Source organism: Bos grunniens, chromosome 3 (assembly GCF_055505025.1).
Source record: "Bos grunniens cultivar Pamir isolate PY7600 chromosome 3, Bosgru_T2T1.0, whole genome shotgun sequence".
Lineage (NCBI taxonomy): Eukaryota > Metazoa > Chordata > Mammalia > Artiodactyla > Bovidae > Bos > Bos grunniens.
Window position 1 is genome coordinate 37,613,682 of NC_141167.1, and position 21,042 is coordinate 37,634,723.

Here is a 21,042-nt window from a genome sequence, read left to right on the forward strand (position 1 = left end):
TACATGACTATTGGAAAACCATAGCTTTGACTAGATGGACCTTTGTCAGCAAAGTAATGTCTCTGCTTTTTAACATGCTGTCTAGGTTTGTCATAGCTTTTCTTCCAAGGAGCAAGCATCTTTTAATTTCACGGCTGCAGTGACCATCTGCAGTGATTTTGGAGCCCAAGAAAATAAAGTCACTGTTTCTATTGTTTCCCCATGTATTTGCCGTGTAGTGATGGGACCGGATGCCATGATCTTAGTTTTTTGAATGTTGAGTTTTAAGCCAGCTAGTAAATGGCAAAATTTAGAAAACAAATCAGGAGTTATCTGGCTCCTGAGTCTGTGCCATTCTTTATGCTTTTCCTTTTGAGTAGATAATATATGGACAAGACATAAAATCTAAAATTTTCAGAAGCAAGTACTGCAAAATGTGTTTCCCACCCATCCCAGTTCCCTTGTTCTCCCCAGAGGCAACCAGCCACTGTTACCAATTCTTAAGTATGTATTTTATATTCTTAAGTATATAATTTTCTGGCCTCTTTTTGAGTGAATCACATAAGAAACAGAATCAAATAACTGTAGTGACAGTGGTTATCTAGTAGGGCAGGTGGCCTATCAGAAACACCAGAGTAGCCTTTTCAAAATAGCATGCCCTATTTTGCTCCTCCTGACTAATATTCTGATTTTGTAGGTTTGGGGTGAGGTCCCTAAGGGGAACTGTGATTCCCTCCTTGTCTCACTTTATTGAGAATTATTATTCAGGTTTTGCTAGGATGCCTTATGTGTACAGTTGACCCTTGAACAACATGGGTGTGAACTGCATGGATGCACTTATATGCAGACTTTTTTAACGGTACATACTATAGTACTCTGGTCTTCCTTGGTGGCGCTAGTAATGAAGAACATGCCTGCCAATATAGGAGATGTAAGAGACACGGGTTTGAGCTCTGGGTTGGGAAGATCTTTTGGAGCAGAACTTGGCAACCCACTCCAATATTCTTGCCTGAAGAATCACATGGACAGAGGAGTCTGGCAGGCTACAGCCCATCGGGTCATAAAGAGTAGGACATGACCGAGTGACTAAACAAAAACACTACAGTACTACACCGTCCTCAGATATGGAGGGACCTCAGATATGGAGGGCTGACTGCAAGTTATACCCGGCTTTTCAATTGTGTAGAGAGTCAGTGCCTCTAACCCTGAATTATAAATGGTCAGCTATATTCAAGGAGGGAGGGGTTACTTCCTCAAGACAGATGAAGGAGGCTTATGTGAGGATGAACTATACTCTCAAGAATGAGTTTGGAGAAATAAGAACAGTGGATATTCAAGGTGGATGAAATACTGTGAGCAAAGGTAGAAAGAGCCATAAGGGCAGAGTGTTAGTTCAGTTCAGTTCAGTCGCTCAGTCGTGTCCGACTCTTTGTGACCCCATGAATCGCAGCACACCAGGCCTCCCTGTCCATCACCAACTCCCAGAGTTCACTCAGACTCACATCCATTGAGTCAGTGATCCAGCCATCTCATTCTCTGTCATCCCCTTCTCCTCCTGCCCCCAATCCCTCCCAGCATCAGAATCTTTTCCAATGAGTCCACTCTTCACATGAGGTGGCCAAAGTACTGGAGTTTCAGCTTTAGCATCATTCCTTCCAAAGAAATCCCAGGGCTGATCTCCTTCACAATGGACTGGTTGGATCTCCTTGCAGTCCAAGGGACTCTTAAGAGTCTTCTCCAACACCACAGTTCAAAAGCATCAATTCTTCGGTGCTCAGCCTTCTTCACAGTCCAACTCTCACATCCATACATGACCACAGGAAAAACCATAACGTTGACTAGACGAACCTTTGTTGGCAAAGTAATGTCTCCGCTTTTGAATATGCTATCTAGGTTGGTCATAACTTTCCTTCCAAGGAGTAAGCGTCTTTTAATTTCATGGCTGCAGTCACCATCTGTAGTGATTTTGGAACCCAGAAAACTAAAGTCTGACACTGTTTCCAGTGTTTCCCCATCTATTTGCCATGAAGTGATGGGACCGGATGCCATGATCTTCGTTTTCTGAATGTTGAGCTTTAAGCCAACTTTTTCACTTTCACTTTCATCAAGAGGCTTTTTAGTTCCTCTTCACTTTCTGCCATAAGGGTGGTGTCATCTGTTTATCTGAGGTTATTGATATTTCTCCCGGCAATCTTGATTCCAGCATGTGTTTCTTCCAGTCCAGCGTTTCTCATGATGTACTCTGCTCCCCAAGTCAGTAGGTGCCCAGTATGCTACTGGAGATCAGTGGAGAAATAACTCCAGAAAGAATGAAGGGATGGAGCCAAAGCAAAAACAATACCCAGCTGTGGATGTGACTGGTGATAGAAGCAAGGTCCGATGCAGAGTGTTAGGTTAGGTGTCAAAAGCTCAAATATTTCTTGGGCCAGACAGGTAACAAATGCTATCTGAAATGAAAAATGGCAGCTGATGCTTGACCTCGGTGTAAGGAAGCTGAAGAGATCTTCAATATATTTCTCTACAGCAGAGTATGTAATGTTTATTTTTTGAACATTCAGAGTTAAAATTTTAATTTTTTTTAGTCCACACCGTGTGACTTGTGGCATCTTAGTTCCTTGACCAGGGATTAAATATGGATCCTTGGCAGTGAAAGCATGGAGTCTTAACCACTGGACTGCCAGGAAATTCCCCAGAATTAAAATTTGAGACAGATGAGAGAAACTAATATAAATCAAGCTCTACTAGGTTGACTGTCTTGCACAACCTCTGCGTGAATATACCTCACTTTGGAGGCCATTATCCTGTGTTTCATCATTAGTTTAAAAGTTGTAGCCGCATTCTTGGAAAGTTTGTTTTTATTTTTTATTTTTTTTTTTTGAGGGTATTAAATCTTTTATTGATTACACATGATAATGGATGATACACAAGCTTCATTCCCATCTATAACTTTATCTGGTACCATAATTCAATTTAGATATATTGCATAGGATGTGCCAACAATCATTAATAACCAAAAAAAATAAAAAAAAACTCCATGACTTTGCATGGGTGACCCTTTTAATGGTGGACTCCAGGTCACAACACAGTAACTGTCAGTTCAACTACACCAAGGTTCTGAAGACAACAGCTTCTCCACCAAGCAGGTTGTAAATAAATTTCAAATGGAACCTGGCATCACCCTGAAGGAATTCTAACTTCACACTGTTGGGGTAGTTTACCAAAATGGCTTCAGAGTAGACTAACTTTACACAGCACATTAAAAAAAAAAAAAAGACATTTATTCAGCGTCATGATCAGACTATTACATTTAGCAATCAACAGCATGGGTGCAAAAAAAAAATCTACATTAAAACCCTTTGTTGGAATGCTTTACACTTTCCACAGAACAGAAACTAAAATAACCTGTTATACAATTAGTCACAAGTACAGTCCTCGAGTTTTTTGCCCATACACATGAGTATTGTCTAAAACATGTCTTCTTTGTAGCAGCTAGGCCCTGCCACCACTGTGCTTGGCTGAGTTCACAAATCTGTTGTAACCTGTAGCTTCCCTGTCACTTCTCTGGCTCTCCTCTCCTGCTAAGCTTTGTTTCCTGGCAGTAATTAAAACCTTCTGCCACTGCCATAGCTACTGCTGCTGCTGGAGCCACCATAGCCACCTTGGTTTCGTGGTTTGGCAAAGTATTGGCCTCCACCACCATAGGGGCCAGAACTTCTGCCTCCAAAGTTTCCTCCTTTCATGGGTCCAAAATTTGAAGATTGATTGTTGTAATTGCCAAAATCATTGTAGCTTCCGCCACCTCCAAAATTGCTTCCGTCATTACCAAATCCATTATATCCATCCCCACTGCCACCATATCCGCCACCACCACGGCTGCCACCAAAGCCACCTCGACCACTGAAGTTTCCTCCACAACCAAAGTTGTCATTCCCACCAAAACCACCTCCACGACCGCCACCAAAGTTTCCAGAACCACTTCAACCTCTCTGGCTGGATGAAGCACTAGCCATCTCTTGCTTAGACAGGGCTTTTCTCACTTCACAGTTGTGGCCATTCACAGTGTGGTATTTCTGAATGACAATCTTGTCTACGGAGTCATGGTCATCAAAGGTTACAAAAGCAAAGCCTCTCTTTTTGCCACTGCCTCGGTCAGTCATGATTTCAATTACTTCAATTTTCCCGTACTGTTCAAAATAATCTCTCAGGTGATGTTCTTCAGTGTCTTCTTTAATGCCACCAACAAAAATCTTTTTCACAGTTAAGTGGGCACCAGGTCTTTGAGAATCTTCTCTTGAGACGGCCCTCTTTGGTTCCACAACTCTTCCGTCCACCTTGTGTGGCCTTGCATTCATGGCCGCATCCACCTCCTCCACCGTGGCATACGTGACAAACCCGAAGCCTCTGGAGCGCTTGGTGTTTGGATCCCTCATTACCACACAGTCTGTGAGCGTTCCCCATTGCTCAAAATGGCTCCTCAGACTCTCATCGGTTGTTTCAAAGCTCAATCCTCCGATGAAGAGCTTCCGCAGCTGTTCAGGCTCTTTGGGAGACTCTGATTTAGACATGATGGCAGTGGAGGCGGGGAAGACTTCAACGATGCTTTCTCGGCGGCGTCCACGGGCAGAAAGGAGTAACCTCACGAATGTATCTCGAAAGTTTGTTTTTAATTGGGGTAAATTTACCAAGTCTTTCTACCTAATCTTTAAACATAAATGGTTATGTAATATCTCCAGTGAAAGAAAGAGAGAGGGAGTGTGTGTGTGTATAAGAACTAATCATAGGATCATTTCTGTTCTATTTTAAGTTCAACTGTTTTGGAAGCCTCCTCCCCATACCACTGACATAACTATTCCTTTTCAGAAGCTTTTTTTTTTTTTTTAACCCCGGAGCAACATTTATATTCCCACTTGAATACTTGGATATCTTGTTTGAGGGACAAGATAAAATGAATGAACTGCAGCTTGTTTCCTGACTGTTCTCTCCACTCATAGGTTAAGGCCTCTAGCTTTCTTGATCTCATTTGATCTTCATAATTTTAGCATCTACAGTAAATCACCCAATGGTCACACTTTCCTTGGATTTGTTTCCTTGTACCCTTTACTTGTCATATCAGGATCATGAACATCCTGCTGCTCAATTAACTTTGTCAAGTTAAGTAGGACCCCTTACAAAGCACGTTGAATTAGCAGCAAAAAGCATAACGTGCTTTGTGTGTGAAGGCATCAATCATCTGTTGACACCTACTTCTGTCATTTTAGCACTTTCTGCTCTCAGAATTCTGAAAGGGTGGACTACTGAAAGAGACAGATGAAATGGTTGATTTGTTTAGTTGCTAAATGCAGCTGGGACAAGTAATTAAATAGTCCTGCTCCCACAGAGACACCTGGAGCCACGTAACATCAAGTCTCAGAAACCCAGCTGTACTCAGATTTAGATTTAGAACTAATATTAGGTAGGCTTCTTTTAGATTGACAGATTTTGTAAACATCATTTCTGGTTTATCTATTCAGTATGATTGAAGGTGGAGCATGTGTGTTTCATGCAAGCTTCTAGGGAGCATGTGGTATTTACAGATATCTAGGGGAGTATCCTAGAGGGGCACAGTTCTGCATCTGGTGGGCAGGGGATTCCTTGAGTAAGCTGCTGCTGCTCTGCGGTGCTCCAGCCTGTTCCTGACATCAGCTGTTCCATGGAGAAGGGAAATAGAGCAGGTTTAGTAAGGGGCTTACTTTCATGCATTGGAGAAGGAAATGGCAACCCACTCCAGTGTTCTTGCCTGGAGAATCTCAGGGACGGAGGAGCCTGGTGGGCTGCTGTCTGTGGGGTCGCACAGAGTCGGACATGACTGAAGTGACTTAACAGCAGTAGGGGCTTGGAGGGGAGCCTGGGATCAATTCCCTCCTTAATCCTTCTATTTTTTATGGGGACATGCTATTATACAAGCAGCAAAGATCTCTCTGTGCAGCAATGTCTGTTTTAATTTGGGCACTTATTTCTATGTAGGAATTACTACCACTGTTTACCCTGTTGCTCAAACCAAAAATTTAGCAAATACCTTTTTCACTTACCTTCCATGCAATCTACCAGCAGGTTCTTTGTAGGGCTGATTCATTCTTATCTTTCGAGTCTCACCTTACATGTCCCCATCTGCGTGAAACCTACTCTGACAAACTTTTCAAAACAGCCATCACGGTTGTGTCTGATGTCCTGACATTGATTAGCTCCTTCATAGCACTTACCACAGTAATTTGGGGTTTATATTTCACTTGTTTCTTGGTGTATTGTTCGTTGACTTATTTCGTTTTGCTTGAGTCTGCTTGCTTTCTTGCTTGTTTATATTATCTGTCTTCTACACTAGATATTAGTACCATAGGATAGAGACTGTGGGATCTTCCCAGAGCAGGGGTTGAACTGGTGTCCCCTGCATTATGAGGTGGATTCTTAATCACTGGACCACTGAGGAAGCTCCATGATATTTATTTTTTAATATTTATTTATTTGTTTAATTGCTAAATAAAAAATAAATTCATTTATTATTTATAAATTTATTTTTTATTTTTAAAATTGTTAAATTCACTTACTAATTTATTTTTAATATTACTTTATTTGTTTAATTATTTGTATAATTTCATGTTTAATAATGGCTGTCACCAACAACTGGCTTGCAGAATTCCTGAAAATGGAACAACCTGCTCTTGCAAGCAGACTTCAGCAAACATTGGGGGATGAATTACAGGGACCCACTGGCCACTCTCTGCTCTAGTGTTTGGCTCATAAGGAAGGAAGGAAGAGAGTTGGCTGAGATGGATGGGTAAACTGCTATTACAGAACATTTCTCAGAGCTTTTATTTAGCTTTCAGTGCTAAAGGAAAGGACTGTAATATCTCCTAGCGTGATAGTAAAAGATTGGGTACAATGACGAAACAGAATGAGATAGCAGCAGTGACAAATGAAGAAATCACAGAGAAAAAACAAGAATAAAAACAATCTTACTTTCACACTGCTAAAACAGCTCTTTGCTCGAGATGACTCGATCCTGCGGTGCTTGGTCAAGAGCATTTAATTTTCAGAAAATTAGCCCAAGTTCCTCATGCCTGATTTAAGCCATTGCAGCCATCGTCAGCTGGTTTCATTGCCACTTCACATTTGTCTGTGTGTCTGTAGTGGAATGGAAATGAGCCCCAGGTGGTGTCTGAAGCAAGGCGTGTGGAACTCTGGGGACTCAGAGCAGATGACTAAGGGGAGGTGACAAGCTTCAGGATAAATAATCACAGAGAAAAGGAAATATGAGGGAAAGAGTCATGTCATGAGTGTATTGCCACCTTGTGTAGGGTTTTCTCCTCAGCAAATACACCATGAGAGATGGGCCTGGTATTTTAGATAAATGGACTATTGATATAGGGAGTATAAATCATAATTAGTACCATTTACCGTATTTGAGTTTATATAGCCACAGTGAGAAATCATTAGCTCCAGTTTTGAAAGTGAAGGGCATGGAGTTTGGTGAATGCCCTTGACCTTTATAGCCAACAACACTAAGACACTCATTTTCTTACCTTCCAAGAGTAGAATGACAATTGCCTTCTTTATTTCACACCCATGCCTCCCCCACATCAGAAAGTATTCTAACTTAAACTGGTTAGATGGAAAAGACACTTGAAAGAGGTACCATCTTTTGTGAATCAGTTCAAATAACATGTTATGAGCCCATCTTCAGAGGGCTGGTACTATTCTAGGGCCTAAGGTTATAGAGAGAAAAGATACCCTCAAGCAGGGGGGCAGTTAAGAAAATAGGAATTTTAAACACAGTGTGTTGTGCACTGTGATGGAGGTGTGTACAGGATAGTCTTATAGCCACCCTTATATCACCTCCAGGTGGAGGTGAGTTAACTCAGATTTCAGGAAGGGCTTCATGGAAGTGACACTGCTTTTGGTATTGAAGTGTGAATGGAACTTAAGTTACATATAAAAAGGAGGGATGAGAAGCCCTGCAGAAAAGTGAAACACAGAATACATTCTGGGACCAATTGGAAGTTTGGAGTGCCAGAGCTTAGAATTGGAGACTTTGTCTGTCTGTCTCTGTTCCCAGGGAATCTGAAAGGAAAAGAGTGAGAACACGATGAGAAATGACTTCATATTTTACTTGAGGCTAGTTTTCCAGTTATTGTCTGTCTGAGGATTTTCGTGATCTGACTCAAGGGGTGGGACTATCATGTCAAAGTGACATTTGATGGAGAATTACCAGCCAGATGTGTCCATGTCATGTTTATATTACTGCTCTATGTTTTGCTGCAGCTGCTGCCCATTCACACTCTGAGGCTTGGCATGGAAGTGGATTCCTTTGATGGGCACCATTATATCTCTTCGATTGCTCCAGGTGGTCCTCTTGATACACTGAACCTCCTACAGCCAGAGGATGAACTTCTTGAGGTAAAAATTTTGAGGGGGGAAAAAAGATACAGCACAAGAATTTTTAAGTTGTAGGAAAATGTGTTCTCACTGGAAATCCTGAGTTATATCACCAATGCCAATACAATGTGAGCTACTAGAAACTGAAAAATACTTGTTGACTATCCATGGGGTTGCAAAGAGTCAGACATGACTGGGTGACTGAACAACAACAACAAATACTTAACAAAACTGTACTGTATACTTGAAAGTGGCTGAAATAGTAGATAAGTATTCTTACCACACACACACAGTATGGAAACTATGTGAGGTGATAGATATATTAATTGGCCTCATTGTGGTAATGATTTCACAATATATTTATCAAGTCATTTACATTGTATGCCTTAAACTTGTACATGTTACATGTCAATTATATCTAGATAAAGCTAGAAAAAATAAACATGAAGAAAAATGCTAACAACTTTATGTAGTGATAAGAGAAGCAGATGATATACTTTCAGTTCATTATCTCTATCCTTTGGGACTCCTGGGATGTTCTTTTTTTGAGTGCTTATTTTCATGATTAAGAAAGAACCTAATTTGCCAATTCAGTTTGACAGCATAATTTTTTTTTCAAAATTCTTTTTTTAAGACTCTAATCCCTGATCCTTGTTTGAAACATGCACTTGTATTTATTTGAGGGTTTTGATAACCTCCAGCTAATATTTTACTGACTGGCTTTCAAACGGTCTCTTTGGGACTCCCTCCCCCCAAGATGGCAGCCTCTGGTGGGCTTACTCAGGTTTCTGAGCCTCTCTTCAGTTGGAGCAATTCTAGAGCACTTATGCTTTGACATGAATCCTTGAGAGATTTTATTAGATTGGAAAGTTCTATCATCAACACAGCAGACAAATCCAAGCACCAGCCCTTAATTTTATAGATAAGAAAATAAGGCATTGATTTCCCCCAACTTTACCCACTAACAGAATTATGACTTTAGTTCATCTTTTGTAACTTCCATTTCACTGGTTTTTCAGTACATCACACTACTTTCAGGGAGGCTAAAAAAAAAAGTGGGCAGTAGCCAAACTTAGAGAAGGCTGTGTAGGAAAGGGTTCTTCCAAGTGTTAGATCCACAAGAAATCCTAAGTTGGGTGTAATAGAATCAACCTAGTTGCCTTGGCCAAGATTAGAATTTCATGGGCCTGGAAGTAGAGATTTCTTTCTAAAATTGTATTTGTTTAAAGTGAGGTGGCAAGGATAGCAAATAGGTTTCTTGTTGGATTTTTTTAAAAGTAGTGTTCTTTCACCTGGAGGAGTATGTTGAGAATTTCGAGTTGAATTTTAAGGTCTGAGAAAAAAGTACTGTGGCTATTGGCAAATTTGTTCATAAGCATAGGAGGCCAGGTGTTGGGATCCTGTTTTAAGGTGTAATAAATGGCTTATTTTTTATAAGTGTTCAAGAAATGATGTTGGGATGCTTAATGTGAATTAATGCCCTAGACTTTATCATTTATGGGAACTTGGTGCTGAATCATGTCTTTCTCTTCTTATTTGCACAGTATATGGCCTAATGTTATGGTATCACACATGATAATCTACAGATTGGAGGCCATTTGGAAAATATTTCCATAATATGTAGTTATGAGTTATTGAGAAATGGGATATATTTATTTGGGAGATACAGAAATATAAGTAAAAAGCAGTTTAGTTTCCTTTTTTTGTGGTAAATATACATAACATAAAATGTATCATTTAAGGCATTTTTAGCTTACAACTCAGTTGCAGTGTATAATTCATTACTAGTACATGGTAGGTGATAAAGAAATGTTGTCTGGATCTGAGTAAAGAAAGTGTGGGTGATCCCAGCCATCAGCTGAGTCCCCTGTGCCTTAGCTGAGATTGGAATTCCAAGGGCCTTCTGCCTTGTAATAGAATGTGTTGTAACAAGGTAGCATGCAGACTGGTTGAATTCTTAAGTACTGATTTCTGGTGAAGGAACTTGGAATAGGGGAAGAAGCACAGATTTGGAAGTCAGAAGAGCTGCTTTTGGTTTTGAATTTGCCCCAGCTGAACCATATGTCCTAGCATGTCCCTTTTTTTTTGAGAATCATTTTCTTCATCAATAAATGCCTGCTTCACTCTCTGTGGGGATTTAGTGAAATATCAAACACGTAAAGATAATGCTTTATACATTATCTCACTGTGAGACACTGGCAACATCACTACCGTATAAAGTTATAAGCAACCTTTATGGGGTAGGATTGAATGAAGTAGTGGGACAATACTAGAACAGTATTATATACTCTGCAGATGAATACGTGTGTGTGTTTTCTAGCCCCGAATTCTGAATAACCGGGACTTGACAGTACTTAAGAGGGTTTCAAGAGTCTAGAAAAATATTGTAAACTCTAAAATACAAATTGGCTTCTTCTGAGCAACTAAATATAGAAATTAAAAAGTCCCTTAAAGTTAGCCAAATAAACTCCTAAACTGTGCGTGTGTGTTTAATGTACTGCTTAGAGCTTAAAACCAGGAACACAAATATGCTCAGGGTTAGAATACTGTGCCAAGTCTCAGCCCAGAGCAGCTGTTTACAGTGGCCATAAATCCCCTTAGATAGGAGTTGCTAATGGGAAATGTGACCAGTCCCTTTAGTGATAGAGAGTGGTGAAGAGGACCACCAGGCATTGCTATAATAATTGGAGACAATTCAAATGAATAAATAATGAGCTAAATAAATATTTAAGTGTACTCCAAGATAAAAACCTGAAAAGTGATTTTCTAATTTATTGAAGTAGTATGAAGCACAAACTAAAATACTTGTGCATGGGTAGAGTTCCTGCTTTGGTTATATCCACTTGCTTTACTTTCAATATGAATTACTCCCTATTTGGTTCATTTTAGAACTTTCTGTGCTTGTGGTGCTGGTTGGCACCAAGGATATGGTGTGAGCAGTAACATGGATCTCCCTCCCCGTTTTTGTGTGAAGATTGACTTGCAGTTCTTCCAGGAAAAAAATCGTTCATCCGATAACTTGCTCTCCTCTGGACCACCTCCTCAGTCATGAAGTCCTGGGAGACTTCCTAGGACTAGTTCCCTGAAGCACATGTGGGCCTCTTTACTATGTGGTGATTTCTTTGTAAATAATTAAGAGGCAGGGAGATTATGTCTGGTCTGATGCTAAGTGCTGGGTATGTTATAGGCGAGAGTAGTTTCAAGGGATGAATGATGGGGCTCAAACCACTGTTGATGGGATGCTTCTAACAAACCACTGTGTTCGTATTCTCTGAGCAATGATAGATTTTGTGGAAAGGTTCTCCCAGGAAAGTCAGCCCTGTCAGTTATCTGGACATTAGCACTGCGCCTGTCAGAAATTAAGACCAGACCAGAAATACCTTTAAAACTAATAATGCTGCTGAACTCTCCCAGGAAGGTAGGAGTCATATGTGAAAAGATTATTTGTTGCCTGGATTGTGTTCATATCTTAGCTTTTTGGGAGTGGCAGATGGATGAGAGAGCTCCTGGAGCTAAAGTCATATGTATGAAAAATTAGAATAAACTTATTTTTATTAGTTTATTCTAATAAACTAATTAGAATTAACTAATGTTTCTAAATCATCTTTAGTGCAAAGAATTGTTACTATGCACTAAATATATGAAATTTAAATAATCTTTTGGTGATAAGCAGTAATTATTAATAATGAACAGTTGATTACCGTTTTGTTCTTTTAAACATGTGGGACCCTGTGTATAATAATTTGGAAATCTGACACACTTCTTACACTTGATGGCTGTGTAAGGGCAGAGTGTGTAAGAATAAATCTGAGGCAAAGTTATGTGTATTTTTTTTCTATAGAGGTGATTTTCTAGGATGATATTGAATTTATGGAATGAGAAAGAAAATTATGAGCTGATGCTAAATTTGACAGCTGAGTATCCTAGATTTTGTTACCTATACATTGTAAGTTGAACAGTTTGTAACAGCCTTAAAAATCAGTGTTAATATCTCTATCGATATGCCTATAAAATGAAAAAGCAAAAGGAAGGGGTCTTAAGGCTGTAATTGGTGTTTAGTGTGTTTAAGGAGAGATGGGGAGTAAATGAGAGAATACTTTGGGATATAGGAAGGAGAAAGCAGGGAGGTGTGAAAAATTAGGCAAATCACATTCCCAGTAATAGTTGAACTCTGAGCACATTTTATACTTTATTCACCAAACTCAGTAAAACCTTAACCTTCATTTTTATCAGTTTTAGAGATTTCTGGGTTTTTTTTTTGTTGTTGTTACTACTAAAATGATTGCACTTAGGCCCTTTTGTTTATAGGGAAAAGAAAGTGATAGCCTGTTTTCATTTTGATAGATTGATGTAAGCAAGAGTTGTTTTTTTTTTTTTTTTTTTTTCCATTTGGGACCTCCTCAATTCTGACTTATCCCTTGTCTTTCTAGGTCAATGGCGTGCAGCTCTATGGGAAATCTCGCCGAGAAGCAGTCTCCTTTCTTAAAGAAGTGCCACCTCCCTTTACCTTGGTTTGTTGTCGACGGTTGTTTGATGATGAAGCCTCTGTAGATGAACCCAGGACCACTGAAGTCTCCCCTCCTGAAGTGAAGGTACTGAATGGATACACGTACTGTGGTTCTCATAAGCAAGTCCTGGCATCAAAGATGCCCCCAGAATGTATTGAGATATGAAGGAGGTGGGAAAAACCTCCTACCTCTCTTACTTGACAACAGCATCTCTCAAAGAAAACAATGTATAGCTTTTCAGATGGTTACTTTCCATTAATGTCATTTTTTTTACTTGAAAGATTGGTGACATTAATGTGCATGCTCTTTGATTTTAGAAAACCCCTTTTTGGTAATTGCCTGAACTCGTTACTTTTAGCTCCCAGTTCTACTCAGTTTATCTTAATAAGTTTAAGATGTTGGTAAGTGTTGAATATCTAATGGACTTCCCTTTTTCAGAGCTTTAAAAACATGAAGATCTATGACCAATTTTGAAGTGAGTCTAAAAATTGCTGTAAAAGCCTTTTTAAGGTCAGAGAATAAAATAACACTTTCTGTGCCTCTGGAAGTCTTTTTTTAAAGAGCATTGTAATTATGAAAACAGTTTTAAGCACAGGTTTTGCCATCTTATGTTATGTGTAGCTTTATCTTTTTATGTCACCTTTTCCCTTTCTGGACTCTTTTAGATTATAATTCATTAACACCAGTTTAGACGCACGGGGCTGGGCCTTTTACCCACCTTCCATCTGATTTTCAAGATACGTAGACTCTAATGCTGCCTCTACCTCTTAATGATTTTGAATCCATAAGCAAATAGCTTGACTTTCTATTGATCTCCTTCCTCTGAAAACAAGGGTGCTTATTGTACGTACCTTATCAATGGTGAGAGAAGGAATTGAAGTAATGTGTGCACTCTTAGTATAATGTCTTGCATAAAGACAGTGCTCACTGAAAATTAGTGATGGCTGTTCTCAACTCCTCCCACCCACCTGTCTTTGTTTTGTGATTTCCTAAAATACAAGAGTTAGTACTGTCCTGTAGTCACAGATACTTTAGTGTATGTTAAGTTTGTTTTTATGGCTCCTGTGGGCACAGACCAAATCTTAAAATTATTTTGTATCTCTACGTGTTTTTATTCTTTACTGAGCATGTAAGAAATGTTTAGTAAATCATTGATTGTTGCTGATAATTTTTTTAAATGTTTATCTTGGTATTTGTATTTCAAGAAAGGGACTCAAGTACCACACTTTGTGATTTTTGCAGTCTTTACTAAAATTAAATGTGGGCAATAGCTTACCTCAAAAGGTTGATAAAAATGCCGTTAATCTAATCTTACGGTGTGTGTAAATCACCAACTCAGCTTGCTGACTCTGTGCTCCCATCCGTCATGCTTTACCACAATGGGTAAACAACAGCTTTGAATTATGCTGAATGTCAACCTTGCTGGCCATTAGTTGATTGCTTTCTATTCTGTAAATACCGTAGTTATGCAGAATTGATTGTATCAAAGTGATATATATATCAGGTTGGCATATAATATCTACTTTTGGTGCCTTGAAATTTATATAAACTTGGGTTTTAAAATTACATGTGGTTTCTTAAAATCTGGCTCTCTTTTCCATCTGTCTCTTTCTCATTTATCTCAATACAATCTTAGGTTCTTAAACCCTCTCTGGTTAGGCAGCTCAGCCAAAATTCTAATGCTCATTAATCAGTGAAGGTATTAAATGCCCCAGTAAAACATCAATCATATTGTATTAACCATTGTGACTTTACTTTGTATTGGAAAGTATAGTTTTCTTTTTAAATGTATCATTTCCTCACATCAGACTGATATAAACAGAAGTTTATTGATCCAAAATATTCCCCCTTATTTCAAGTTCTATTATCTAAGAACCAAGAAATTGTTCCCTTGTTTAGCTTCAATCTACCATGTCCTTCAGGGACAGTTTGAGATCTGGTCCAGCCCTAATTTTAAAATGTTTTTGTATTAGCTCTGGTGCGTTACTCTTCCATAATACAGGAGTGTCATGACCACCAGCTTTGATTCTGTTATATGGATTTTCTTAAACTGGTCACTCAAAATTATATTTGTAGGAATGATATCAGTTCAGTTCAGTCACTCAGTCATGTCTGACTCTTTGTGACCCCATGAATTGCAGCACGCCAGGCCTCCCTGTCCATCACCAACTCCCGGAGTTCACCCAAACTCATGTCCATTGAGTCGGTGATGGCATCCAGACATCTCATCCTCTGTCATCCCCTTCTCCATTTTATTTACTAAGTTCATTCAAAGTTTTTAGAAGTAGACTTCTTAAAGACTTATAGCTTTGTTTAGAAAGAGTGTCAAGGGAAGGCCACTCAAAGATAGATTATTGATTCATTATGTATTGAACAAGCATTTATTGAGTGTCTACTATGAGCCATGCAATATTTTGTGTTGAGGGGATGACCATGGTAAACTCTATGATAGCCCACATCAGTGTAGTCCAGAAGCTAGGCATTTTGTTAATTGCCAGGGCCACGAAGAAAAAGAAGATAATTCATGAGCCTTAATTAGAAGTTTAGACTATTTGGAAAAGATAAATCACATGAACATAATGTGTGTGTGTGTGTGTGTATGCTCAGTCGCTTAGCCGTGTCTGACTCTTTGCGACCCCATGGACTGTAGCCCCAGCCAGGCTCCTCTCTCCATGGGATTCTTCAGGCAAGAATACTGGAGTGGGTTGCCATTCCCTTCTCCAGGGGATCTTCCCGACCCAGGGATTGAACCTGCATCTCCTGCATTGGCAGGTAGATTCTTTACCAGAGCGCCACCTGGGAGGCATGAAAATAATACAATGCTATAAATAGTATAAAAGCAGACGATTGGAGCAGCTGTTCTGCGTAGTCAACTCATTGGTACTCTATCATTTAGCTTCCTAGAATTCTAAATGGCAGTGACTCTCCCTGAAAGGAGGGAGCTTGGAATAGCGGGGTATAGGAGTGAGAAGTCAGGCAAAGTAACGAAGGATCTGTGTACTGTGGACAGTTGTGCATGCCTACTTCCTCCAGGATCAGGGTTTCATTGTTTCAACTCTGGTTTTCACCTGTTTTTAGACTTACATGAGTCCCAAAGACTTGGATTTTTTTCAACTTACTTTTCTAGTTAAATTTTTCTTGAAAACTTCTAGGAGCCAAAAGAAGTGGTATCTCTGTGTCCTATCCTAGCCTTTCTCTGTGTTGGTATCTTTCTCTCTCTCATTGTAATTATAAATTCAGGTGTTGCTACTGAAATGTCTTATAAGCTTTGACTTTGTGTGATGTTTTCATATTTTCTTAAATTGCATATTTTTCCTTTTATGCTTCTAATGGGATGACAGAACTCATTTTAGTATAAGAGGTCAGTGTTAATACTTTGAATGAAACAGATACTTTAACTTAAAAAAAGAAACCATATGAACAGTCTGGTTTTTTTCAGTGCTTTAATTTTCATGAAGATTTTATATTAAGTATATGTGTCCCAGTGCATGCCCCTTTTAAAAAATTAAAAAGAAAAACTATGCATGCCAAAAAGTATCCTCAATTTGAGGAGAAGCAATGAGATTGCTGATGTGTTCATTTTTTTCAGTATTGAATGGAGAGTGTTTTGAAGCATTTATGTTCCTTGTTATTTCAGGCTGAATACAATGTAGATGTCAATACCGAAGAAGATGATGATGGGGAATTAGCACTGTGGTCTTCTGAAGTCAAGATTGTTGAACTAGTGAAAGATCATAAAGGCTTGGGATTCAGCATTTTGGATTACCAGGTATAAGAACCTGTACAGAATTTTTTGAAGCAGTTAGTTTTTATTAAAGTTATATGAAGGAGTAATTGTTTAAAGCTCCTACTGACTTAGGCAAAACTGAGTTGTTTAATGTAAAATGCAACTGTCCAAAGGCAGGGTATTGTAATTACTATTGTTACCTTTAAAGTTGATAAATCCCTTAGTTAATAAAATGCCAGATGATATAATAACGGGACAATAAGGGAAGCGGTAGTTTTATACCCATGGATGCTTTTAGAGACTGGGACTTGATGAATTTTTTTATATGGAGGGTTTTTTCCCTCCAACTTTATTGAGATGTATTTCACATACCATAAAATTCACCCATTTAAAGCATACAGTTCGGTTGTTTTTAGTATATTCAAGTTGTGCAACCTTCACCATGGTCTAATTTAAGAATATTTTCATCACCCCCAGAAAAAAACCCTATACATATTAGCAGTCATTCCCAATTCTCACTCTCCTCTCCCTTCCTTTCACAGGAAGGTTTTTATAGTTTTGCCTATCTATTAATCTCAGTGAGCGTAACTAAGTAGAACTGTTCTTGGTGAAATTTATATTTCTATTTAATATAGAACATATAATATTTATGTATTTGTATGCCTCCTAATTATAAATACAGTATAGTTACTGATGCATTTGGGGTGGGGAGAGCAATGTGAAAGGTCATCATAAGACATTTATATGTTATACCAGTTTACCAGTTAAAGTATTTTTAGACCATCTGATTATCATGGGGAATTAAAACTGTTGGCAAGAAATCTCTTCACTTTTAAGATGCATATTTTAATACATCGGTGCTGCCTAAACACATTGTGGTTTAATAAAGCAAAATGTACTCTATCAAAGCACATAAAATGCCAAGTGATATAAAAATCAATTTTTTTTTAAATAAGGCAATCGGGAATAGATGGAAAGAAAAATACTTTGAGAATTATGTAAGAACATTAAATTCCATATTTTGGCAGTGTGGTTTAACATTACTGAAATAGATTATGTCTATTTTATTTTTGCTGGCATATTTCTATGCCAGATAACCCTCTTCGTTATTGGAAGTTCTCTTTGGAATATTATTGAATTATGAGTTGTTGATTCCAAATAATGCATATTTTGAGAAATCTTTATCAAGAAATATTAATACTGTAAAATTCTGGAAGTTTATATGTTGTTTAATATTAGGGTATATAAAATAAATGGCTGATACTTTTTCCTCTTCAGTGTTGCCCTATTACCTAGTATAGATGGTAGATGATTGATAAATATTTGCATAATGATCAAGTAACATTTAGGTTAGATGAAATTAACTGGGACTGAATGAACACATTCAGTTGTCTTTATTGTTGTTGTTAATATGTCAGAGAAGGCAATGGCACCCACTCCAGTACTCTTGCCTAGAGAATCCCATGGATGAAGGAGCCTGGTAGGCTGCAGTCCATGGAGCCGCTAAGAGTCAGACAGGACTAAGCGACTTCACTTTCACTTTTCATTTTCATGCTCTGGAGAAGGAAATGGCAACCCACTCCAATGTTCTTGCCTGGAGAATCCCAGGGACGGGGGAGCCTGGTGGGCTGCCGTCTATGGGGTCACACAGAGTCAGACACGACGGAAGAGACTTAGCAGCAGCAGCAGCAGCAGCAACGTGTTAATAGTTGTGGTTTAGTTTAGAAAACCCCTTTCAGATGTGGTCTTAGATATTCGGCTGTATTTCCACTATTATTGGAATCTATATGTTTTTGCATTCTTATAATGATTGCTCTTATCCGTTTAAAAATGTTATCTGCAGGTTTTATATTTAGAATATCACACATGTTAGAGAAATGCTTCAGAAATTAAAGAAAACTCAAAAACGTCAGTAGAAGATGGAAAGAAAAACTTTATAGTCTTTAACAGTTTAATCCCTAGCTAAGAGAAAAATTCTTTTGATCAGTTCTGAGCTTTACACACACACGCATATAGTATAGTATATATATGTGTGTGTATTATATATGTATATGAGTCAGTGCTTAACCCTTTTCATTGTATTCATATAGGTATGTGTTGTAACAACCTTTGTTTGTTTTTTTTTTAATTTTGTTTTAATTTGTATCTTCCTCACAATCACCATTATACATATAGATGTTTATTTCTGCACAGATTATAAAAAGTAATTTTACTGTAAAAGAAATGTTAGATATTCTTGCTTTTGTGCTTATGGGAGAACTGACTGAATAAAAATTTCATTTTCTAAATGCTACTTTGATTCACATTAAAGGGCTCAGCATATTTATTTCTACAGCTAACCTTGGAAGAAAAAGCATTGTCTTAAGTTGAATGTTTTTCTTAAGTCAGCCTTAAATACGCTTATAGTTGTACACAGCACAGTTTCAGCATTTGTCAGCTGTATGTAGAACTGTTATCTACTTTGACATTTAGATGGCACGTAAACACAATATAAAATTTGGTTTTGAGCAAGTTAATTAATCGGTTGTACCATCCCTTGTTGATAATTAGGTAATAAATTCTAAAGTTCGAAAATATTTTTTGCAGGGCCAGGTGAAAGTTTAGCAAAAGCCACGAGAGGTCACGTTCCTGGTTATTATTGAATTTGATGCTTCATGTATGAATTGATTAGGCAGCTGAATAGGGCTGACGCTGATCTTCACCCCCAACTCCAGGCTTAGCATATTTCAAATAAGAAGTGCTATAGGAATATCTTAACCACAGAGAGAATACTTTAGTAGAGTGGGAGAGCTTCTAGGTTGTAAAAGACCTGCATTAGCAGTATTGAAGAGATTGAAAAGTTAGTTTGAATTTTAAGTTAACCATGTTTCTCACTAATGAGTTTTTCTGTAGAAAAATAAGAACTTCCTCAAGAGTCTGACAAAATTAGATACAATATCTAATTTGTAGGTGTTTTTACAATTTCTTTATGTATAAAATGAGGATAATGTTTGGCTCAAACAATTGTTTTGGATTAAGTAAATTAATATGTAAAGATATGGGAAGTGTTATATTTATTTTGGAAATGTCAGTGTTATTAATAATCATCTAATTTAGAAAACAAGCACAAAAAGTCTTGATATTGTCCTCATACTATAGTATAATAGGGAACCATACTACAGTATTTTTGTATTCTATCAATTTTAACCATCTAGTTAGATTAGAGAAACTGATGAATAGATACCTTTGTAAGGACTTCCTTGGTGGCTCAGACGGTAAAGCGTCTGCCTACCATTCGGGAGACCTGGGTTCAATCCCTGGGTCAGGAAAATCTCCTAGAGAAGGGAATGGCAACCCACTCCAGTATTCTTGCCTGGAAAATCCCACAGACAGAGGAGCCTGGTGGGCTACAGTCCATGGGGTTGAAAAGAGTCAGACTCGACTGAGCGATTTCACTTTCACTTTACCTTTGTTTAGTGAAGTTTAAATTTAAGTGTAAAATTATGTTCTCAAATGCAGCCAACGCTTGATGACCCATATATGAATTACCCAATTGTGGTTATAGCCCAGAAATTTACTTTTTACCTAAATTGAGCCAAACCTTAGGAAGAGATGAGTGAGCAGACAAAGGATCTTGAACTGGTCTTGGAACGATGGGGTGGCAATCTGGACAGGGAATTCAGTGAGTCACCAGTGATGGAAGTTGTGTAGTTGAGCAGAGAAAAGAAGCAGATCTCTGTACTTCAATGAAAGAGCTGAATCTGATACACAGATCTACAGCTGAGTCATATGGCCAAAGAGGAAAGTGTGGCAATTCATTTTCATGAAAAGCATTTTAAATAGACTGGGGTGAAGGAGGAGGAGAAAGAAACACAGAAGACTTAGTAAATATGACTCAGGTTGTAAGTCTCCTCATTAAATTTAGGGTAAAGTGATTGTAACTTTTTTGGCTGTGATTTGAATGGAAGTAGGACACTTGTTCGGAGAAGGCAATGGCACCCCACTCTAGTACTCTTGCCTGGAAAATCCCATGGACTGAGTAGCCTGGGGCTGCAGTCCATGGGGTCGCTAGAGTCAGATATGACTGAGCGACTTCACTTTCACTTTTCACTTTCATGCATTGGAGAAGGGAATGGCAACCCACTCCAGTGTTCTTGCCTGGAGAATCCCAGGGATGGAGGAGCCTGGTAGGCTGCAGTCCATGGGGTCGCTAGAGTCAGACATGACTGAGCGACTTCACTTTCACTTTTCACTTTCATGCATTGGAGAAGGGAATGGCAACCCACTCCAGGGTTCTTGCCTGGAGAATCCCAGGGATGGCAGAGCCTGGTGGGCTGCCGTCTATGGGGTCGCACAGAGTCGGACACGACTGAAGTGACTTAGCAGCAGCAGCAGGACACTTGCTAGTCTCATGTATGTCTAGATATTGCTTCCTGTCAT

At 38.7% G+C, this 21,042-nt stretch overlaps 2 protein-coding genes across 14 annotated transcripts in view; one reads left to right on the plus strand and one right to left on the minus strand.

Annotated features, from left to right (window-relative positions):
- Positions 1-21,042, plus strand: part of PATJ (PATJ crumbs cell polarity complex component) — a 389,086-nt gene that overhangs the window by 72,077 nt on the left and 295,967 nt on the right. For 12 of the 13 annotated variants that reach the window (XM_086394286.1, XM_086394288.1, XM_086394293.1 and 9 more), the window contains exons 15-17: positions 8,275-8,409; positions 12,819-12,980; positions 16,534-16,665. In XM_086394286.1, the coding sequence (XP_086250412.1) occupies positions 8,275-8,409; positions 12,819-12,980; positions 16,534-16,665 (429 nt within the window). The remainder of the gene's footprint in view (positions 1-8,274; positions 8,410-12,818; positions 12,981-16,533; positions 16,666-21,042) is intronic. The other variant, XM_086394291.1, reaches the window with a different exon arrangement.
- Positions 2,828-5,392, minus strand: LOC147375493 (heterogeneous nuclear ribonucleoprotein A1-like). Its single transcript, XM_086394300.1, has one exon. The coding sequence runs from the start codon at positions 4,542-4,544 to the stop codon at positions 3,957-3,959; it is 588 nt and encodes a 195-aa protein (XP_086250426.1). The 5' UTR covers positions 4,545-5,392; the 3' UTR covers positions 2,828-3,956.

Bases quoted from the DNA above. Each gene is read 5' to 3' on its own strand.
- LOC147375493 (XM_086394300.1), bottom strand. From the start codon at position 4,544: ATGTCTAAATCAGAGTCTCCCAAAGAGCCTGAACAGCTGCGGAAGCTC.